Source organism: Zonotrichia albicollis, chromosome 23 (genome assembly GCF_047830755.1).
Source record: "Zonotrichia albicollis isolate bZonAlb1 chromosome 23, bZonAlb1.hap1, whole genome shotgun sequence".
Lineage (NCBI taxonomy): Eukaryota > Metazoa > Chordata > Aves > Passeriformes > Passerellidae > Zonotrichia > Zonotrichia albicollis.
The window spans coordinates 6117161-6135764 of NC_133841.1; the positions used below are offsets into that span (position 1 = coordinate 6117161).

The 18604-nt window shown below is 52.3% G+C and overlaps 1 protein-coding gene across 2 annotated transcripts in view; it reads right to left on the reverse strand.

Annotated features, from left to right (window-relative positions):
• SCN4A (sodium voltage-gated channel alpha subunit 4) overlaps positions 1-18604 on the reverse strand; it is a 53500-nt gene that overhangs the window by 24662 nt on the left and 10234 nt on the right. For both annotated transcript variants that reach the window (XM_074557527.1, XM_074557526.1), the window contains exons 2-13: positions 16338-16636; positions 14909-15029; positions 13886-13973; positions 12409-12537; positions 12239-12330; positions 10036-10362; positions 8345-8408; positions 7389-7530; positions 6446-6658; positions 4055-4210; positions 3731-3854; positions 2441-2679 (exon numbers count right to left, since the gene is read on the reverse strand). In XM_074557527.1, the coding sequence (XP_074413628.1) occupies positions 2441-2679; positions 3731-3854; positions 4055-4210; positions 6446-6658; positions 7389-7530; positions 8345-8408; positions 10036-10362; positions 12239-12330; positions 12409-12537; positions 13886-13973; positions 14909-15029; positions 16338-16601 (1959 nt within the window). In that variant the 5' untranslated portion in view covers positions 16602-16636. The remainder of the gene's footprint in view (positions 1-2440; positions 2680-3730; positions 3855-4054; positions 4211-6445; positions 6659-7388; positions 7531-8344; positions 8409-10035; positions 10363-12238; positions 12331-12408; positions 12538-13885; positions 13974-14908; positions 15030-16337; positions 16637-18604) is intronic.

The window sequence follows — 18604 nt, forward strand, 5'->3', positions numbered from 1 at the left end:
GCATCCCTCTTTTTTGGAGTATTCCCAAAGCATTTCACCCTGTTAGGGCCAGTCCCAGTTGGGAACAAGCTCCCCAGGTGCTGCCCAGTGGGGTGGTAAAGACAGACTGGGAATACTGGTGACTGATTCCTCTGGAGGGACACCAAGGTGAGTGTTGGCAGCTGAAAATTAAAAATAAAATTTCCTTAGCAAGGAGACACCTTTGGAATGACTGGGAAATCACAGATCCCAGCAATGGGAGCTGGGCTGCTGCTGGGATGCCCCTGTCCCTCCCTGAGCCCTGGGAGAGCTGAGCTGAGTTTTACACAGTGTTCCTTTCCTGGAACCACAGCAGCACCCGCTGCATTGTGTCACTGCAGAGAGGACTCAGCCAGGTGACAGTCACCATCCCTGCTGCCATTCCATGGCACAACACGTGCAGAGGGCCTGGTGACAGATGCTGTTGGGACAGGTCTGTCCCTCACAGAACAGGGAGGAGCAGCAGGGAGGCTCCTGCATCCTGAGGGATGTCCATATGTGTCCCCAGCATGGCCACAAACATCTGTTCTGTTCCAGTGATTGTCCCCACGTGTCCCCAGCACGGCCACAAACATCCCCTGTCCTGCTCCAGCATGCCAGGGGATTGTCCCCACATGTCCCTAGCATGGCCACAAATATCCCGTCCTGCTCCATTGTCCCAGGGGATTATCCCCATATGTCCCCAGCATGGGCACAAACATCCCCTGTCCTGCTGAAGTGTCCCTGGGGATTGTCCCCATGTGTCCCCATCATGCCACCCCACAAACATCCCCTGTCCTTCCCTTCCCAGCTGGCCCTGTCCTGCACACCCTGGGGTGGCACAGGCAGCTCCCGCCAGACACGGGAGGGGATTTGGGGCAGCTCAGGGGTCTCAGGGGTGTCTCCTCCTCCTGCTCCATCCCCGCCCGGCCCTTCCCCGGCAGATCATCCCCGGATCCGCTCCTGGCTCGGAGGAAGCCCCGGAGCCGCCCGGGCCCGGCCGTGCCTTGAGCCCCGGCCCATTAATCCCCTTGTATTTCCTGAGTGAAACCGGAGACGGTCCCGCCCTCCGGACAGACAGCGGCGTCTGTCATTCCGGGGCTGCGCTCCAGGTGCTGGGGCAGCCCAGGGGGTGGGAGCGCTCCCATCCTCAGAGCATTTCCACCCCTGCCAGGGGCTCCGGGCTTGTCCCACCAGCAGCTCCATCCAGCTCAGAGACATTTGTCATAGACATATTTTATAAAAATCCTTTTGCCAGGATCTTTTCTCCTGAGAAACTGGGAAGCTTCAACTTCAGCTTCTTCATGTTTTACTACTTTAGGATGTGACACAGAGAATTGTTTACCCAGCATGTGAAATTGTTTTTACTTGATGATCAATGACAGCCAGCTGTGTCGAGGCTGTGAGCAGTCACAAGATTTTATTAATTCATTCTTTCTTTACTAACCTTCTGATAAAATCTTTTCTTCTTTTCTTTCAGTATAGTTTTAGTATATCATTTTCTTTTAATAGAATATATATGATAGAATAATAAATCAGTCTTCTTAAACATAAAGTCAAGATTCTCATTTCTTCCCGTGTCCTGTGGTGTTCACAGGGGTCCCAGGATGAGGGAAGAGATGAGAATGTTGACTGCATGTTTCATCAGAAGGCTGATTTATTATTTTATGCTATATATTATATTAAAACTATACTAAAAGAATAGAAGAAATTATTTCATCGGAAGGCTAGCTAAGAATAGAAAAAGAAAGAATGAATAACAAAGGCTCTGTCTCTCTGTCCGAGCCAGCTGACTGTGATTGGCCATTAATTAGAAACAACCACATGAGACCAATCACAGATGCACCTGTTGCATTCCACAGCAGCAGATAGCCATTGTTTGCATTTTGTTCCTGAGGCCTCTCAGCTTCTCAGGAGAAAAACTCCTAAGGAAAGGATTTTTCATAAAACATGTCTGTGACACTGAGACACCTACAAACACAACCACATTTAGTGACCTCAAGTGAAGAACCACCACAGACATTTGCCACCAGCTCCAAGCAGGAGCAGCCACTAAATGCATCTATAAATCAGGACAGCCGAGATTTGCACTGGACAAACCCCTGATTATTATTAATTTTACTGCTGCATTGTTGCTTCCTGCTCAGCAGAGACCTGTTTGTTCTCACAGTCTGGAGCACCCTCTGCTCTGCCCCGTGGCCACCCAACCTTTCTGTGGGGACACTGTGGTGTCACCCAGGGCTGTGGTGCACAGGGTGGCTCAGCATGCAGCAGGAGGGGAGCAGGGGATGGTGGATCCCAATCCCATCAGTGCCCTTGGTCCATCCCAGAGCCCAGCCCTGCTCAGGGATGCTGAGGGCAGGGCCCTGGGATGTGTCACACAGCAGCAGGGGGGATCTGCCCTCTGGGGTGGGGGTTTGAAGGGGGGGATGGAGCTCCCTACCAGGTTCCCCACGCTCAGAACATTCTCAAACTCCTCTGTCATGGGGTAGTGCTCCATGGCCATGAAGAGAGTGTTGAGCACGATGCAGATGGTGATGCCCAGGTCCACAAAGGGGTCCATCACCACCAGCTTGACAAACTCCTTCAGCTTCACCCAGGGAAGGCAGCAGTTCCAGACCAGGAATGTGTGGGCGAATTTGTACCACCAGGGTGGGCATTTCTGGTGAGCTTCTTCCAGCTCTGTGGGTGGGAAAGAAAAAGTGTGGGATTATCTTGTCCTCACCTGGGTGGGCGTGCTGACATTCAGGAGAACTTCTCCTGAGGCCCTGGACCAGCTCTGGATGATCTATGATTTTAATATCATGGAATAGCCTGAGCTGGAGGACACACACAGGGATCATTGATCCAGCTCCAGACCCCCCAACACTCCCACCCTGGGCATCCCTGGCAGCTCTGTCCAAACCCTCCTGGAGCTCTGGGACCATTTCCTGGGGAGCCTGGGCAGTGCCAGCACCTCTGGGGGAAGAACCTTTCCCAATATCCATCCCAAATTCCCCTGGCATGGCTCGTTCCCTTATTCCCAGGGAGCAGAGATCAGAGCTGCCCCTTGAGGTCTGACCTCAGGCTCCTCTTCTGCAGCTGAACAAAGCAAGTGACCTCAGCCACTCCTCATGTGGCTCCTCCACATCCTTCATCATCTTCTTAGCCCTCCTCTGGATACTTTTAAAAAGCTTTAGATCCTTTTTGTGTTGTGACACCCAAAAAATACAGGGGCTAAAAGGAGGAGCTTTCCCATGCCCAGGCATGGAGGTGATGCAGACCCTCCAAACTGGAGAGGGATGGAAAGGCAGATCAGCCAGGGAACTGTGGATCCAATCCTGCTCCCAGCCCCTGGGCAGGATTTGAGGTGTCTCTGCCACCCTGAGATTGCCAGGACACCCAAGGGGACTGCTCTGGGCTGACCAGGGGGTTTCTTGCCTGTTCTTGGAGGGACAGGGGACATGAACTGTTGAAGCTGACACTGCAGCTCCTGGGAGGCTGCTCAGCAGTTCCCAGTTGGCTCTGGAAACTCCTCTGACCAGCTGCAATCCCATTAATTTGTGTGAGACTTTGGATTATTGCCTCCAGGCATCATCCCAGTGAGCTGGGATGAAAAGTCTGGCTTGAGCATCACTGACCTCATATGAAGACCCAGGGCTGGAGCCATCCCTTGTGTGGGGCTGGGAATTTGGGACAGCCACTGTCACCAACCCAGGCCCTCCAGAACTGCCCCTCACCCAGCAGGACATACCTTCCACAGCGTTGGAGATGACACTGATGGCACTTCCCACCCTCTTCTCCAGCCCTGGCCCATCCTGGTTGCCCACAGTGAGGTGGTTGAGGTCTGGCTTCTCCAGCTCATGGGTGGAGTTGAACTGGGAGGAGAGGAGGGAGGGATGCATGGGTATTCCATGCTCTGAGAGACAGAGCAGGCAGAAAACAGGGAATGGTCTGGAGAGACCTCTGAGTGCAAGGTGGGCATCCCAAAAAGGCTTGTGGGACCCAACCCACGGTGAGGTGGGCACTCAGGGGGGTGGGCACCCTCAGGGATGGCAGGGGCAGGGCTGGCACCTACATCAACCACAGTGTCGGCTCTCTGCAGAGTGATCTTGGGCACCACCTGCCCGTTGCAGTCCTTGGCCTTGTCCTGGTCACTGTTGAGGTCTGAGTCCTGTCCCTTCCCGGCCACGCTGCTGGGCAGGGAATTGCTGCTGGATGAGCGTTCCTGCAACTGCACAACCCTGTCACCCCTGTGCCCGCAGCCATGGGGACATCCCACCATGGCTGGGGGCTCCAGGGGCTGGGAAAATTCCTTCCCTCCCTGGAAGTGGTGGATGGAGAAGGCTTGGAGCAGCCTGGGCTACTGGGAGGTGTCCCATGGCAGAGGGGGCTGGATGAGCTTCCATGTGCCTCCCAACCCAAGCTGTCCTGGATTTCCTTTTCCTTTTCCTTTTCCTTTTCCTTTTCCTTTTCCTTTTCCTTTTCCTTTTCCTTTTCCTTTTCCTTTTCCTTTTCCTTTTTTCCTTCTCCTTCTCCTTCTCTCCTTCTCCTTCTCCTTTTCTCCTTCTCCTTCTCCTCCTCCTTCTCCTCCACCTCCTTTCCTTTTCCCCTTTCCCTACAGCTACCATACAACAAAATAACAACCCCCAATACCAAACATACCAAATACAACAAACACCATTTTATAACCATTGAAACTACTGACTCCCACTACAATACCGTCTCTAACCACTTCTATGATCACAAATAAAAAAGAATTACAGTTTTACACAAAATTACACAAATTACAGGTTTTCCTTTCCCTTGCACCCCCTGCACTCAGCTCTCCACAGCTGAGTTAGGTCTGTTCAGGTTTGGTCAGGGAGAATAATTCCTGAGGACAAAACTTGAGCAAACCTTGGTTCTTCAAGCAGGAAACTTTGCCTTTTGCAATGAGCTCTCATCCAAAATGGCAAAGAAGCAAAATCCTCAAGGCTCTTGCTGAAATGTGACTTCCAGGATTTTTGCACTTGCACTAAATGTTGTATTAACACATTTCCATTGCATGCAAAAAATATTTTTTCTTTTTTTTTTTTTGTCTTTTTTTTTCTTTTCAACAGTGCTATTAAATTTTGTAATTTATTACAGCCTCTCGTAGCACTAGGGATGCCGAAATGGAGTGGGAAATTCTCTGTTCTCACATCACATTGCTGAAATCCAGTACATTTTCCACCTTTAATCATGGGATATTAAATATTAATAGCCCCCATTTCTTCTAGGTGCTTTGCCCTCACTCTCAGCTTTATTCCCTCAGTCTTTTTTCCTTTCTCTGTGTGACTCTAAAGGAAGACATCCCTTAACAAGGCCTTTGGGCACTTCCCTGGTGGATTTGCTCAAGAAAGGTGCCTCAGCACCAGCCTGACCCTTGGGCAGGGCTGGCTCAGACCCTTCCTGCCAGGAGCAGCAGCCAGAGAGGAGCAGCCACTTCCCAGGGATGCTGTAGCTCTGGACAGATAAGAGAAGAGAGATAAGAGGTCTGGAGAGAGTCAAACATTGGTTTGTGTCTCTCTACTTGTGAGGGAGGTGGTGATCTGCCCTGACAAAAAGATTTCCAGGGATGTCTCCTGTGGATGTTGCTGACATGGACCAAAAGGATGGTTAGAGCTGGAAAATGGCTGGGCTGCAGCACCAGAGGCTTTTGGCCATGTTTTTATAGGGATGTTGTACTGAAAAACATTCCCAAGGATGGCAAAGGGGTGAAGGTAAAATCCTGGCACCACAGGGAGACATCTCCTGTCCAGGTTGTGCTTTGGCCAAGCAGGGCTGGAACAGATGATCCTGGAGGTCCCTTCCCACCTGGTGTTCATTGGATCCCAGCATGGTTTGGGTGGGAAAGGGACAGAAAGACCATCAGTTTCCAACCCTCCTGCAATGAGCATGGACACTTCCACCATTCCAGTTTCCTTGGCTGCCACAAGGACACCAGGAGCTCCCTGGTGAGGCTCAGGGTGTCTCCAGCCCTTGGTTGTGCCTCCAAAGCCCAGGGTTTGCTGACACACTGAGCTGAGCTGCCCCATCTTCCCTGAGAGCTCCTTTGTGCCCTGGATACACCATGCTGGGCTCCTGCCAGCCTTCCTGATGTGCTGCAGGAGATCCTCTGGAGCTTCTGAGGCCTTTTATGTCCCTCACCTCCTCCTCCTCCTCTCAAATATCCCTGTGCTGCTCCCCACTGCTGCCTCCCAGTGCACCCTGGGCTGGGATTTGGATGTGGAATTTTGGTCTTTTCAGCCCTTTTTGTCCCCACCCATGATAGTATCTCAGTTTTCTGATTCAGATGTGATGCCCAAAACAGTTGCTCCATTTTTTCTCTACTTCCTATGGACCAAAGGGAGTTTTTATTCGGATTTTACACCATGCTTGTTGCTGCCTCCATTTCATCTCCCTACCCCAAAGACCTCTCATTTTGGCCTCCACTCTTCCAACTCACCAGCCTTTCCTGCTCCTCTTGCTGCTTCTTCAGCTGTTCCATGAGCTGCTGGAATTCCTCCTCCTTCTGCTGCTCCTCCAGCATGGTGGCATCGTTCTGCTCGGCATAAGCCATGGCCACTACGGCCAGGATGAGGTTGATGAGGTAGAAGGAGCCCAGGAAGATGACCACCACGAAGAAGATCATGTAGGTTTTCCCTGCTGCCCGCAGTGTCTGTGGGGAGAGATGGCAGGGATGTCACCATGTCACTTTGGTGGCGCTCCCCAGACAAGGTGCTGCTATTCCTCATTGTGGTAGGAGGGAAATATTTTGCTCCTCTCTTCTCCAAGGGTTGGTCATTGCCCCTTCCTGCAGGCCCTGGCATTGGGATGGGATTGGTGGGAGGCAGAGAGAAGCTTTGGTTCACAAAGTTCCTGAGGGCTGGGAGTGATGGATGTGGGGCCAATATTCCATCACTGACTTGCTTTGCTCAGCCCTCACCTTCTCAGGGCTCACCTTCAGGACAGCAGGGTCCTTTTCTGATTGTGATCATCTGGGCAAACCTTCAGAGGACAGGGGGAGCCTCAGGTGTAGGATCCCTTTACCTGGCCAGCCTCTGGGCCTGGGGTCAGCTGGGGTTCTGTGGTGTCTCCCTAGAGGACAACTCAAGGTGGGGACAATTGAACCCTGTCTCTCAGCTCGAGCCAGAGGTGCTCTGGACAGTCTTATAAATCCCTGATTTCCCTGCTAGAGCTGGCAGCACTCTGGGAAATACACTGCACTGAAACACAGTGTCTTCCATGTTAGGGAAGCAGTAAATGGGACCATCTCCACCTCCACTGATCCTGGCTGGATCCACTAAACCTCAGAAGGGCCCACAAGGTTCCAGTCAGTGATTTTTCACCTCAGGGGCAGCACAGAGACGAGAGGAAGGCTGGCACAGTGGTGGAGGGGTGGTGCCTACCAGCTGGAAGAGGTTCTCCCAGAAGTCCTGGGTCATGAGGCGGAAGAGGGCCAGGAAGGCCCAGCTGAAGGTGTCGTAGCTGGTGTAGCCATAGTTGGGGTTCCTCCCGGCCTTCATGCACTCGTAGCCCTCAGGGCACTTCCTGCCAGGGGGGGAGCAGGACTGAGACCCTGACAGGGCCCTGCAGCCAAACCCATCCCTGAAAGAGGGGGTGCAGGGAGGGGACCCTCCCCTCAAACCCATCCCTGAGAGAGGGGTTGCAGAGAGGGACCCTCCCCTCAAACCCATCCCTAAGGGAGGGGGTGCAGAGAGGGATCCTCCCCTCCAGGATGGGACAGGTGGGACACCTGGACTGACACCACCTGCCCCTGTGTGAGAGCTGATGCCCCCCAAAGCTGACACAGGCAGGGGGCTCAGACTGAAACCCTCAGACTGCAAGTATACATATTTATTTAAAGTAGGAAAACACATTTTGCTTGGGATTGGGTTGTACACTGAGGTATTTAGGGTTTGGGGGTTTCTTTGGGAGAGGTGTTTTGTTGGGGATTTCTCCCCTTCTCTTCCCTTCCCTTCCCTTCCCTTCCCTTCCCTTCCCTTCCCTTCCCTTCCCTTCCCTTCCCTTCCCTTCCCTTCCCTTCCCTTCCCTTCCCTTCCCTTCCCTTCCCTTCCCTTCCCTTCCCTTCCCTTCCCTTCCCTTCCCTTCCCTTCCCTTCCCTTCCCTTCCCTTCCCTTCCCTTCCCTTCCCTTCCCTTCCCTTCCTTCTTTCTCTTTAACTGATAATAAAATGTTTCCCTGTCACACACACAAAAAATTGATTACAGTGAATTAAGGCAAAAAATTAATTAAAATACATTAATCTCATCCCATTACTACTAATAGATATGTACTATTTCATTTTAAATAATATAAATTTGGGGTGCCCTCCTAGGGGTGCATAGGGAGGGGGTCTCACCCACCCAGCATCACTGCTGTTCCCGCAGAGCAAGGCATCCAGGGCTCCCTCCAGGAAGTAGTAATTGGCTTTGCAGGTGGGGAAAGAGCAAGGAATAAAAATGAATTGATGAATAAATAAATAAATAAGCACAAACATTGATTTTCAAACTCTTGGGTGCAACTTGCTGTCAGGGAAATTCCTTGAATCCCAGGGGAATTTGTTGACTCCCAGTGTCAGGCAGGTGGTGGTTATCTACTCTCTGTTGACTTTGTTGCTGGTCTTGGCTCTGTCTCAGGGAGTTCCTGGGATTGTTTCATCAATCCAGCCAGATCTCTCCCAAGCCTGGAAACCCTTCTGGATCTGGCCAGGGCCAGGCCACCTGGAGAATGGGTTAACACGAGGTCCAAGGATCAGGGCTGGGCTGTTTTCCTGGCAAATTGGGGCATTGGCAGGAAGCACCAAGCATGGGGCATGGCAGGAGTCCCAGGAAAACCTGGGGAAATGCTCCTGCTCCATGGCTGCAGCTCCTCCTGCTGCTCCCATTGCTGGTGAGGACTCCAGGGGTCCTTAGAGCTCTTCCTGAGGGCTCCACAGGAGCTGCCAAGCAGGGACACCACAGTGACCTGCCCAGGCACACAGGAGCACCTGTAGACACCCACACCTGGATGTGGCAGAGGGCAGCTGGATCCAGTCCTGGACATCACTCAGCACAGCCCTCCCAGCATTTTGGGCCTTTCTGGGTCCTCCCTGGCCCTGCCTGCCTTCTTGCCATGGGGCTTCTCTTTATCCTGTGAGGGCTCAGGAGGAAATACCCTGTTTGTGCAATTCCAGGTTTTTGGGCTGGCCCCTGGAGCTGCTCTGCTGCATTCGTGGCCTTGGGCAGCTCCTCTTTGCTTGGAGCTCATCATGGATGAAAGATCCAAGATCCTATGGATGGAACTTGTCCCCTACCAAAACCTGCCTGTGATGAATGCTGGAGCTGATTGTTGGGCCAAGTAGCTCAGCTGAGACCCAGCCCAGCCTTCTGAGCTCTGCTCAGTGTCCTGAATGAGATGTGGGGCATCCCTGTGGGGCACCCTGCAGCTCTACCAGGCAGATTTGCTAGATTTTTACATTCTTGTGGAGTTTAAAATCACAAAACTGAAAAACAAGCAAAAACCCCACCACACTTCAGGGAAAATTTTCAAAGAAGGGGTAGGAAAGGAGAAAGCTAGATCTTCCTGAGGAGCTGTGCTGGTCCTACCCCTCCTTCCCTCTCTCCCTTCCTGCCCTCCTGAGGCTTTTGTGGTGTTGCATAAAGGGTTCATAGTGAAAAGTGGCTTCAGAATGTCATTCTTGCACCTTTTCCTCTGGTTTTCCAGTGTTTTTCCTCTGGTTTTCCAGAGGAGCATGTGGAACTTTGGGTTCCTCAAGGGTTTGGTCTCCCTGCTGTAACCCCCCCGATGGCACATTGGCCCTGACCACCAAGTGAGAGGTGGACGCTCTGGTCCATCCCAACCTTGCTGTTGTGAAACCTTCCTGGAAGAGCTCAGCTTGCCCAAGCAGGCCTCACTGTCCTGTCCAGGGGGATTTGTTCCCATCTGTCCCTTTGTGAGGGTGCACAGCCTGGGCAGGGAGGTTCCTGTGAGCAAACCTTGGTGTGGCCAGGAGGAGCAGGAAACTGAGAAGCAAACCAGGGTGGAGGTCAGAGGAGAAGGGGTGCAGGAGCTTTACCTTCATCACTGATGTAGGCCTCAAAGTCAAAGGTGCTCCCGGTGAAGTTCCCGGTGAAGTTCCCAGTGAAATTCCCGGTGAAGTTCCCAGTGAAGTCGTCCATGAAGTCGTAGAAGGTGGAGTTGGCCGAGGTGTCGTTGTCCAGCCCCAGGTCCTGCAGGAAGGTGCTGTTGGGGGGAGGCCAGCGTACGCACTTCTGCCTCAGGTTGCCCATGAAGAGCTGCAGGCCGATGAGGGCGAAGACGCTCAGGCAGAAAACCGTGAGGATCATCACGTCCGAGAGCTTCTTCACCGACTGGATCAGGGCCCCCACGATGGTCTTCAGCCCTGGGGGAGGCGTCACCACTGAGCTGGCTGCTCCTTGGTTAATTGTGATGTCCCCAGAGGGTGCTGGCTGCCACCCATGAGTGAGGCCCAGCTCTGTGCTCACATCACAGCCCAGCTCTGTGCCCACACACAGCTGTCACCCTTGGGTTGGTGCTGGTGACTTCCCCATCCCAGCCTTGGCATATCCAAATCAACACCTATCTGAGCCTGGCAGCCATCATTTCCTTTGCATTTTTTTTTCCCCTAAATCTGGCATTTTTTTGTACCAAACCACTGGAGTGAAGCACTTCAGGGTGGGGCATGGAGAAGCTCTTTGCTGGCCCAGCTCTTTGATGCTGTACACCTCTCCCAGCTCCAGAAAAGTCTCTGTGGCCTAACTGCTGTCCCTGGGTGTGACAGACATCTTTTATGAAAAATCCTTTCCTTAGGATTTTTCCTCCTGAGAAGCTGAGAGGCCTCAGGAACAAAATGTAAACAATGGTTATCTGCTGCTGTGCAATGCAACAGGTGCATCTGTGATTGGGCTCATGTGGTTGTTTCTAATTAATGGCCAGTCACAGTGAGCTGGCTCGAACTGTCTGTCCGAGACACAAGCCTTTGTTATCATTCCTTCTTTATCTATTCTTAGCCAGCCTTCTGATGAAATCCTTTCTTCTATTCTTTTAGTATAATATATATCATAAAAGCCTTCTGAAACATGGAGTCAGATCCTCATCTCTTCCCTCATCCTTGGACCCCTGTGAACACAGTCACATCTGGGTGGTTGAGAGCCCTGCCAGGCTTCTCATCCTGATCCCTTCAAGCTGGCAAATCCCTGGTGTGCCCCAGTGAAGGTGACAAAGTGACACCTGCACTGGATTAACTCATGTCTCCCCACACCATCACTGATCCCTCCCCAAGGAGGCTCATCCATAGATCCTCAGTGGGGTTTTTCCATAGAGGATGGAGTTCCTGCCAGCCAAGGTCTACATGGATGGTGGGCAATGCTGGGACATCCCAATGCTCATCTTTAGAGCTTCTTTGAGCCCAGAGCTTTCTCATGTGGAGAAATTCTCCAAGGAAATGACTTTTAACCCTGCCCTCCTGCCAGGTCATCACTCCCCAAACTATTTAAGTAAATTCCTGTTCTCCAAGGGCCTGACCAAGGTCAGATGTTCCAAACCAGCTTATTTTTGCCACTGCTATTTCTGCAGAGCCCTTGGGGATGTCATTCCAGAAAGAAGCAGCAGTTTACATTTTGCTCAATGCAATTTTTAGCCTTTTTGATGAAGGAAAAAAACATTCAAATGTGAACCCTCACAATCTGGAGCCTGCAGGGACACCACAAGCATTTATTCATCACAAGGAATTTTCATTTTCAGTTCAATCTCAGGCTTCAGATTTCTGTGCTTGTGCCAGGTGTTGAAATGATATAAAATTTGGAAATCAGCAATCAGAGGGATTTGATAAGGTGCTCCTCATATGAGTCTGGGTGTTTTGGGTGATGTTGAACCAATACCTGTTAAATATCTCAGCCTCAGCACCAGACAGCCAACAATGGGCACAAAACTGAGTCCACAGCTTCAAAAATGGAGAGATTTGGTTTATCAAACCCATAAATCCACTGGGAGCACAAATTCCCTTAATCCAACTCCAAGGAGCCCTAAAAACATTGCATCTGCCTCTTCAGGGGCTGCCAAACAACCTGATGAGTGTAGCTGATTTTAAGATGGAAAATCAACAGGACCTGGCCCAAAAGCCAAATTATGTGGAAAATTTATGGAATACCTAATTTCCTCTGTTTTCCCTTGGAGCTGCCCAAAGAAGCAGGAATTGCTGGAACAGTGGGAACACCTGAGCTCAGGGGAAGGCACAGGGGGGAGGCCCCAAGTCCCACCTGGTATCACCGTGATGGTTTTCAAGGCACGGAGGACACGGAAGGTCCTGAGAGCAGAGATGTTCCCCAGGTCCACGAACTCGGTGATGTAGCTGTGGGACAGGAGAGGGAGGAGCTGCAGAGGCTCTGCCCAGAGCACTCCTTGTTCCTCCCCATCCCGCAGGACTCACGCCATGGAGATGACCATGAAGTCCAGCCAGTTCCACGGGTCACGCAGGAATGTGAAGTCGTCGATGCAGAAGCCTCTGGACAGGATCTTGATGAGAGACTCAAAGGTGTAGATCCCAGTGAAGGCGTATCTGAAACGGGACTGGTCACCTGGGACACACTTGCCCAGGTCCAAGGTTTGCCCAGCCTTCCCAGGGGGAATGTCTTGAGGAGCTGACTCTGGGGGCTGATGGGTTTTTGGGGTGCTTCAGCACTGGGAGAGGTTTCTCCTCTGTTGTGCTGTGATTTCAGGGTTTACCTCAGAACCTCAGGTGCCTCCCCTGATAATTCCCTCCCAGGTGTGTCAGTCACCTCTCCTTTCCCCTCCCAGCACTGTCTGTCAGTCCTGGCATTCCAGAAGGGCATCCAGGGACTGGCAGATTCAAAGGATGCCCTCTGGCCCTGGGAGGCATTGGGCCATCCAGGTGTCCTTTGTCCCTTTGTCCCTCCCCTCCTGTCCCTGGTTGGTGGCTCCCTACCCCTGCCCTGCCCCTCTTCCCGGGGTTCAAAGGAACAGCAACCACGGGCTCAGGAGTTCTGTTGGAGCTGGTGCTGCATTCAGAGGCCTGTGGGCCAGAATAAAGCTCTGGATCCAAACCCTCCTTCAGAACCGACTCCTTTCCTTCACCATCACCTTAAAGCTTCTCTGCCAGAGGGAAACCTGAGGAGCAGCCCCTGTTATGGGGGGAAGCTCCATCCCAGCACCACCAGAGCTTCTGCAGGCCTGCACTTGTCCCCATGGGCCCAGCTGCAGCACCCAGCCAGCCAAAAGTGTCTGTGGGGTGAAACACCACACACCCAGCTGGTCAAAAGTGTCTCTGGGGTGATCCAGACAGCCAAAAGTGTCCCTGGGGTGAAACACCACAGTTGCTGCTATTTGGTTCAGCAGCAGGGCCAGACAAGCCGAGGCACATCCCGTCCGGCTATATTGGTAAATATTCTAATACTCCTCACCTTGTAAGGTGGGTTAGGACATCTCGAGGTACCAACCCCTCTGGTGACCATTCTGCATCACCTCTGTCCCTGCTGATGTCCCACCACTCCTATTCTCTTTGATGAGGCCTGACTGTGCAGAACCACAGCAGAAAATGCTGGATTTCCCCTCTCCCCTGGGTTGTCCATGGTCCCTGGACAGGTGGATCAGCTCAGCCTTTCCAGACTGACAGTGTTGACCCAGCCCAGCCCAACCTGCTCTTCAGGTCTCTCCAGACATGGAGACCCCACCAGAATTTGGGCAGCTCTGAAACATTCTTACTCTTCAATGCCCTATGGAGAGTGTGGACATCCCTTCTGAGGTCCACCAGCACCTCCCAGTGACACCTCCCCTGTGCTGACGGATGTCTGGATCCCCATCCCCTCTCTCAGCCTTGGTCTTGTCCCCCCTGAGGGACATTGCCAGGCTGGGCTGTCCCCGTGACCAGGGGAGGTCTCAGGACTCACTCCACGTTCTTGGACCACGGCGGGGGGTTGCTCATCGTCATAAACACGCAGTTGGTTAAAATGGTGATCATGATGAACATGCTGAATAATTTAAAACCTGGTCAAGGACAAATGCTCTGATGGTGCCTGGATCCCACTCCCCACGATCAGGAAGTGAAGAGTCCCTGTTCCTCTTGTTCTGGCTGCCACCTTGGTCCCTCACCCTGCCCTGCTCCTCCTGCTACACTCCTGCCTCAGTCCTGTGCTCACACTTCCTTCCCTCTTTTCCTCTTTGCGGCTGTGCATGGTCCTAGCCCCTTTCCTTCCTTTCTGCTCCTTTCCTTCCTTCCCAGTTCTGTGGTGCTGGCCCTTCCTCCCTTTCTGTCCCCTGTGCTCCTTCCTTTCCATCACCTTTGGATCCAGCTTTCCCTTTCCTTCATAGCCTCTCCAGACTTCAAAAACCTTAATCTCTTTCTAGAAAGCTCTAACTCTTAGGCTTAGCCCCCTCTGCTGCAAAACTTCCCTCTTTTCCTCCTCCTTCATGGCCATGAACCCCCACTTCCTCCAGAGTTCTGCTGGGATCATTTCCACCCACCCTGCAATGCCTCTTGTGCTCTTGGGCTCCTTTCCTGCCTTTCTCTCTCTGTCCTGGTTCCTCTGCTTCCCTCTCCCAAAGCCTCCTTGGAACTCCCCTGCTCACCCCCTTCCTAGTGGGACCAGATCTGACCCATGAACATTTCCCTTCCTTTCCAAGTCTCCCCAGACCTCAAAACTCTTCATCCTCTCCCTAGGAAGTTTCACCCCTTGGGCTTCTTCCCTTCTCCATCCAAACTGATTCCTCCCTTCTCCAACCAGAACAAGGTTTTGGTGCCTCCAAGGTGCCCATCAAGGACCTGCTCCTTGGGGTAAAGCTCTGGGCAGCAGGTCCTGCCTGTGCTGGGGGCCCAGGAGGTTTCCACACCACCCCACCATTAACCCCTTCACTTGCCCCTCTCCTGGGGCTGTTTGGGCTCTGAACACCAGGGTTTGACCAAGACCAAGGATATGAATGGATGAGGACTTTGATGGCTCCTCTGCGGATGGGGTTGAAGGGCCCCAGCATGTAGAGGGCAGGGGTGGCCGAGAAGCGAAAGATGGATTTGCCCTTGTTGAGGACTATGAATGTCTGTGAAGGAAAGAGGGAAGGGAGGGGTTAATCCTTCTACACCCCCCAAACACCACAGACCAAGGGCTGCCCTCAGTGGGGAGATCCCTCTGCCTGTTTGGAGTTCCAAAGGCTTGGAGATGCTCTCTGCTTTGGAAGCGATGCAGCCACAGCAGTCTGGGGTGGTGGATTGTGGAACAGCACACAGGGAATATTTCTCTGTCTGCTCTGGGGTGCCCTGACACCCAGGGGAGCACTGACTTTGACCCTCATTCATGGAGAGAGTTTCCTAGATTCCAGAATAGACTAGAATCCCCAAAAGTGTGAAATAGATTATAGAGAGTAGTGTAGGTGTAAACACTTGGTGAGAAATTGAGGTTTTGGGATTTTTAGTGTGTTGTGGATGGAAGCAAGATGGAGGGCACAGGGTGTCATCCTGGGTTTCTTCTTCATGCTTCTTCTTCTTGGGTTTGGGTGGCATTTTGTAATTGGGCAGAAAAGTCTGCATTGGGATCAGTTATTGGGTTAAGAGAGAAAATAATCCAGGTGTCAGTTCTTAATTGGATAGTTTAGCCTTATAAGATCTTGTACCAAGAGATTGTTGGCCATTTTGTGCCTTGCTGCAGAACTCATGGTTGTGAGACTGTTTTACTGATAAGAAATTATAAACATCTGAGTCCAAAGATGAACTACCATCTCAAGTGCCTTCAATCCAGACCCAGAGAAACCGATAGTGGATCACCAGGATGGGCTCAGGTAAGCACAGGAGGTCCCTGCTTGGGTCTTTTGCTTGGGACTTACCCCTAAGGCCAAGTCTATGAGACAGAGTAGAAATTCTCCAGAGTAGAAATCCATTTTGATTTAGGTGAAATGTACATCTTTGAGTCTGTGGTTAGAAAACATAGCTATGTAGCCTGACTGCAAAGCCTAAGCTCGAAGAAACTAATTCAATGAAAGACAGAGATAAAGGAGGAGACTCAGAGTGAAAAAAAGAGACAAAGAGACTGCCGTGAGAGCCGGTCAACCTGACCTGGAATTCTTTCTGATAAAGAACAACTAGCGGCAAATGTCACGCAAAATTTGTAAAAATGGATATGTATGAACCTATGGTGAAATTGTATGCGTATGGATTTGAGAAGAAGATAAAAAGGGACCTGAAATTCCCAGAAGTACGCATGTCTTTTAAGGAGAGTAATCTCCACATGTGTCCAGCGCTTGTAATAATAAACATAATAATAAACATACTGGCTTTACAACTTTTACAGAGTTGTGGAGTTTTTAGCTATCTCCACAAAACACCTACCACGGGCAAAGCTCCACCACCCTCACCTTCTTGTCCTTGTAGAAAGGGTCCAGGTCCTCCAGCGGGGTCCCGATGAGCTCCGCGGGTGGGTCGCCATAGATGAGGGGCAAGTTCTTGCCGGCTTCCAGGTCACTGCTGGGCTTGATCTCCTCCTCCTCGGGCATCTCCACCTGCTGCCTCTTTATGCGGAGCGCCTCGGCCTCGGCCATGCGCTGCTCGATGGCGGCCAGCGAGGCGGGCGTGAAGGGGCGCAGGTTCTCGGGGCCCGGGATGTGCGGCAGGCCGGCCATGCTCGCATTCTGCTCCCGGGCCCGCCGCGCCCGGCCTGCGGGGACAAGGGGCTGCTGCACCACCTGGGGATGTCTCGGGAAGGGGGTTTGGGGACATGTCAGGGGGGTTTGGGGGCATCTCAGGGGGGTTTGGGGACATCTCGGGGGGGTTTAGGGTTTGGGAACACCAGCTGGGGGCATCTCTGGGGCAGTTGGTGGCAGAATCTCATTGGGGTTTTTAGGAACACCAGCTGGGGACATCTCAGGGGTGTTTGGTGGCATCTTGGGGATGTTTGGAGTTTTAGGAACACCACCTGGGGACGTCTCACGAGTGTTTGGGGGCATCTCAGGGGTGTTTGGGGTTTAGGAACACCACCTAGGGACATCTCTGGGGCAGTTGGTGGCAGGATCTCATTGGGGTTTTAGGAACACCAGCTGGGGACATCTCAGGGGTGTTTGGTGGCATCTTGGGGATGTTTGGAGTTTTAGGAACACCACCTGGGGACATCTCACGAGTGTTTGGGGGCATCTCAGGGGTGTTTGGGGTTTTAGGAACACCACCTAGAGACATCTCAAGGATATTTGGTGACAGGATCTCAGCGAGTGTGGTGGTTTGACCAGGAAGAAGTGGGAATTCATGGGGGCACTGGCTCTGTGCCAGGCTCAAACCATGACAGCGGGGTTTTAGGAACACCAGCTGGGGACATCTGGGGGGTGTTTGTTGACATGTTCTCAGCGAGGTTTTATCAAATGCTTTTATGGCAGAAATGTTGAGCTCGTAGGGAAGGTTATTGTGCATGGATCACAGAGCACCCAGGGTGTTCCTTCTCCCCCCAGACCCTCATTCCCATCTGAAGCTGGGAAGCCTCAGGCCAGAGGAGGCCCAGGGGGACCTTTTGGTTCTCCACAAGACCCTGAGCAGTGACAGGACAAGGGGACACAACCTTAAGCTGCACCAGGGGAAGTTTATGCTGGACATCAGGAGAAATGTTTTCCCAGAAAAATGGGGCACTGGAAGGGGAGGGCACCAGGGGAGGTGGTGGAGTCACCATCCCTGGAGGTGCTTGAGGAAAGCCTGGATGTGGCACTGAGTGGTGAAAAGGTGGTGTTGGGTCATGTATTGAACTTGAAGACCTCAAAGGTCTTTTCCAACCTCATTAATTCTGTGATTCTGTGATTCTCTGATTCTGTGATTCTCTGATTTTTGATTCTGTGATTCCACCTCCAGTCAGGAGGCACCATGAGGCTGGGACACCTGGTGTCCCTGTCACCACCTGGCAGTGCCAGACACAGTTTCACACCCCAAACATGGTGTTTCAACACATCCAAACACCTTGGGAAGCAGCAGCCCTGCTCCAGCTGCCTCCCCTTGGCACAGCATCAACAGTTTTGCTCCTGCAAGGGGCCCGTGGTGCCTCCAACAGGAGGTGCCTCAGCCACAGGAGCTGGGTCCTGCAGGGCTGTGGCCCTGGCACAGCTCCCAGGCATGGGAACCATGAGGAACCTGCCCTGCTGAGTGGCTCTGTTCCCAGGAAGGGTTAAAGACTTCTCCTGAGCCAAAAATCGAAGCAGTAAAGGCACTTTGGATGTTACAGGGATCAGGATGGCTTCCCAGAAGGAATAGGGTGGGTGGGTTGGGGAGGTAAGGATGTTCTGCTGCTTAAAAGGAGTTGGAGAGAGGGAAGTGTGGAGGGGAGGGGTGGCTGCACCTGGGGGAAGAGACTGACATGCCCTGGGGGAGGTGGAGATGCTGGCAGAGGCTCCCCCAACACCACAGAGCTTCTTGTGCTTTGATAGTGTCCCATAACTCCAGATTGTGCGGGATATGGGCCCAACATCCCATAAAACTCAACCCTGCTTCTCATGGACACTGGGATAGCAGCACCTCTGTGCCTCACCCTCCCAAACCAGGTATCTCAAACTCACTCACAAACCCAAACTTTCTGCTGAAGCACCTGCCCCCAAAAGCCTTCAGGATAAACAATCCCCAGAGCCCTGCTGTTCTCAGAGCTGGAAATCCTCAG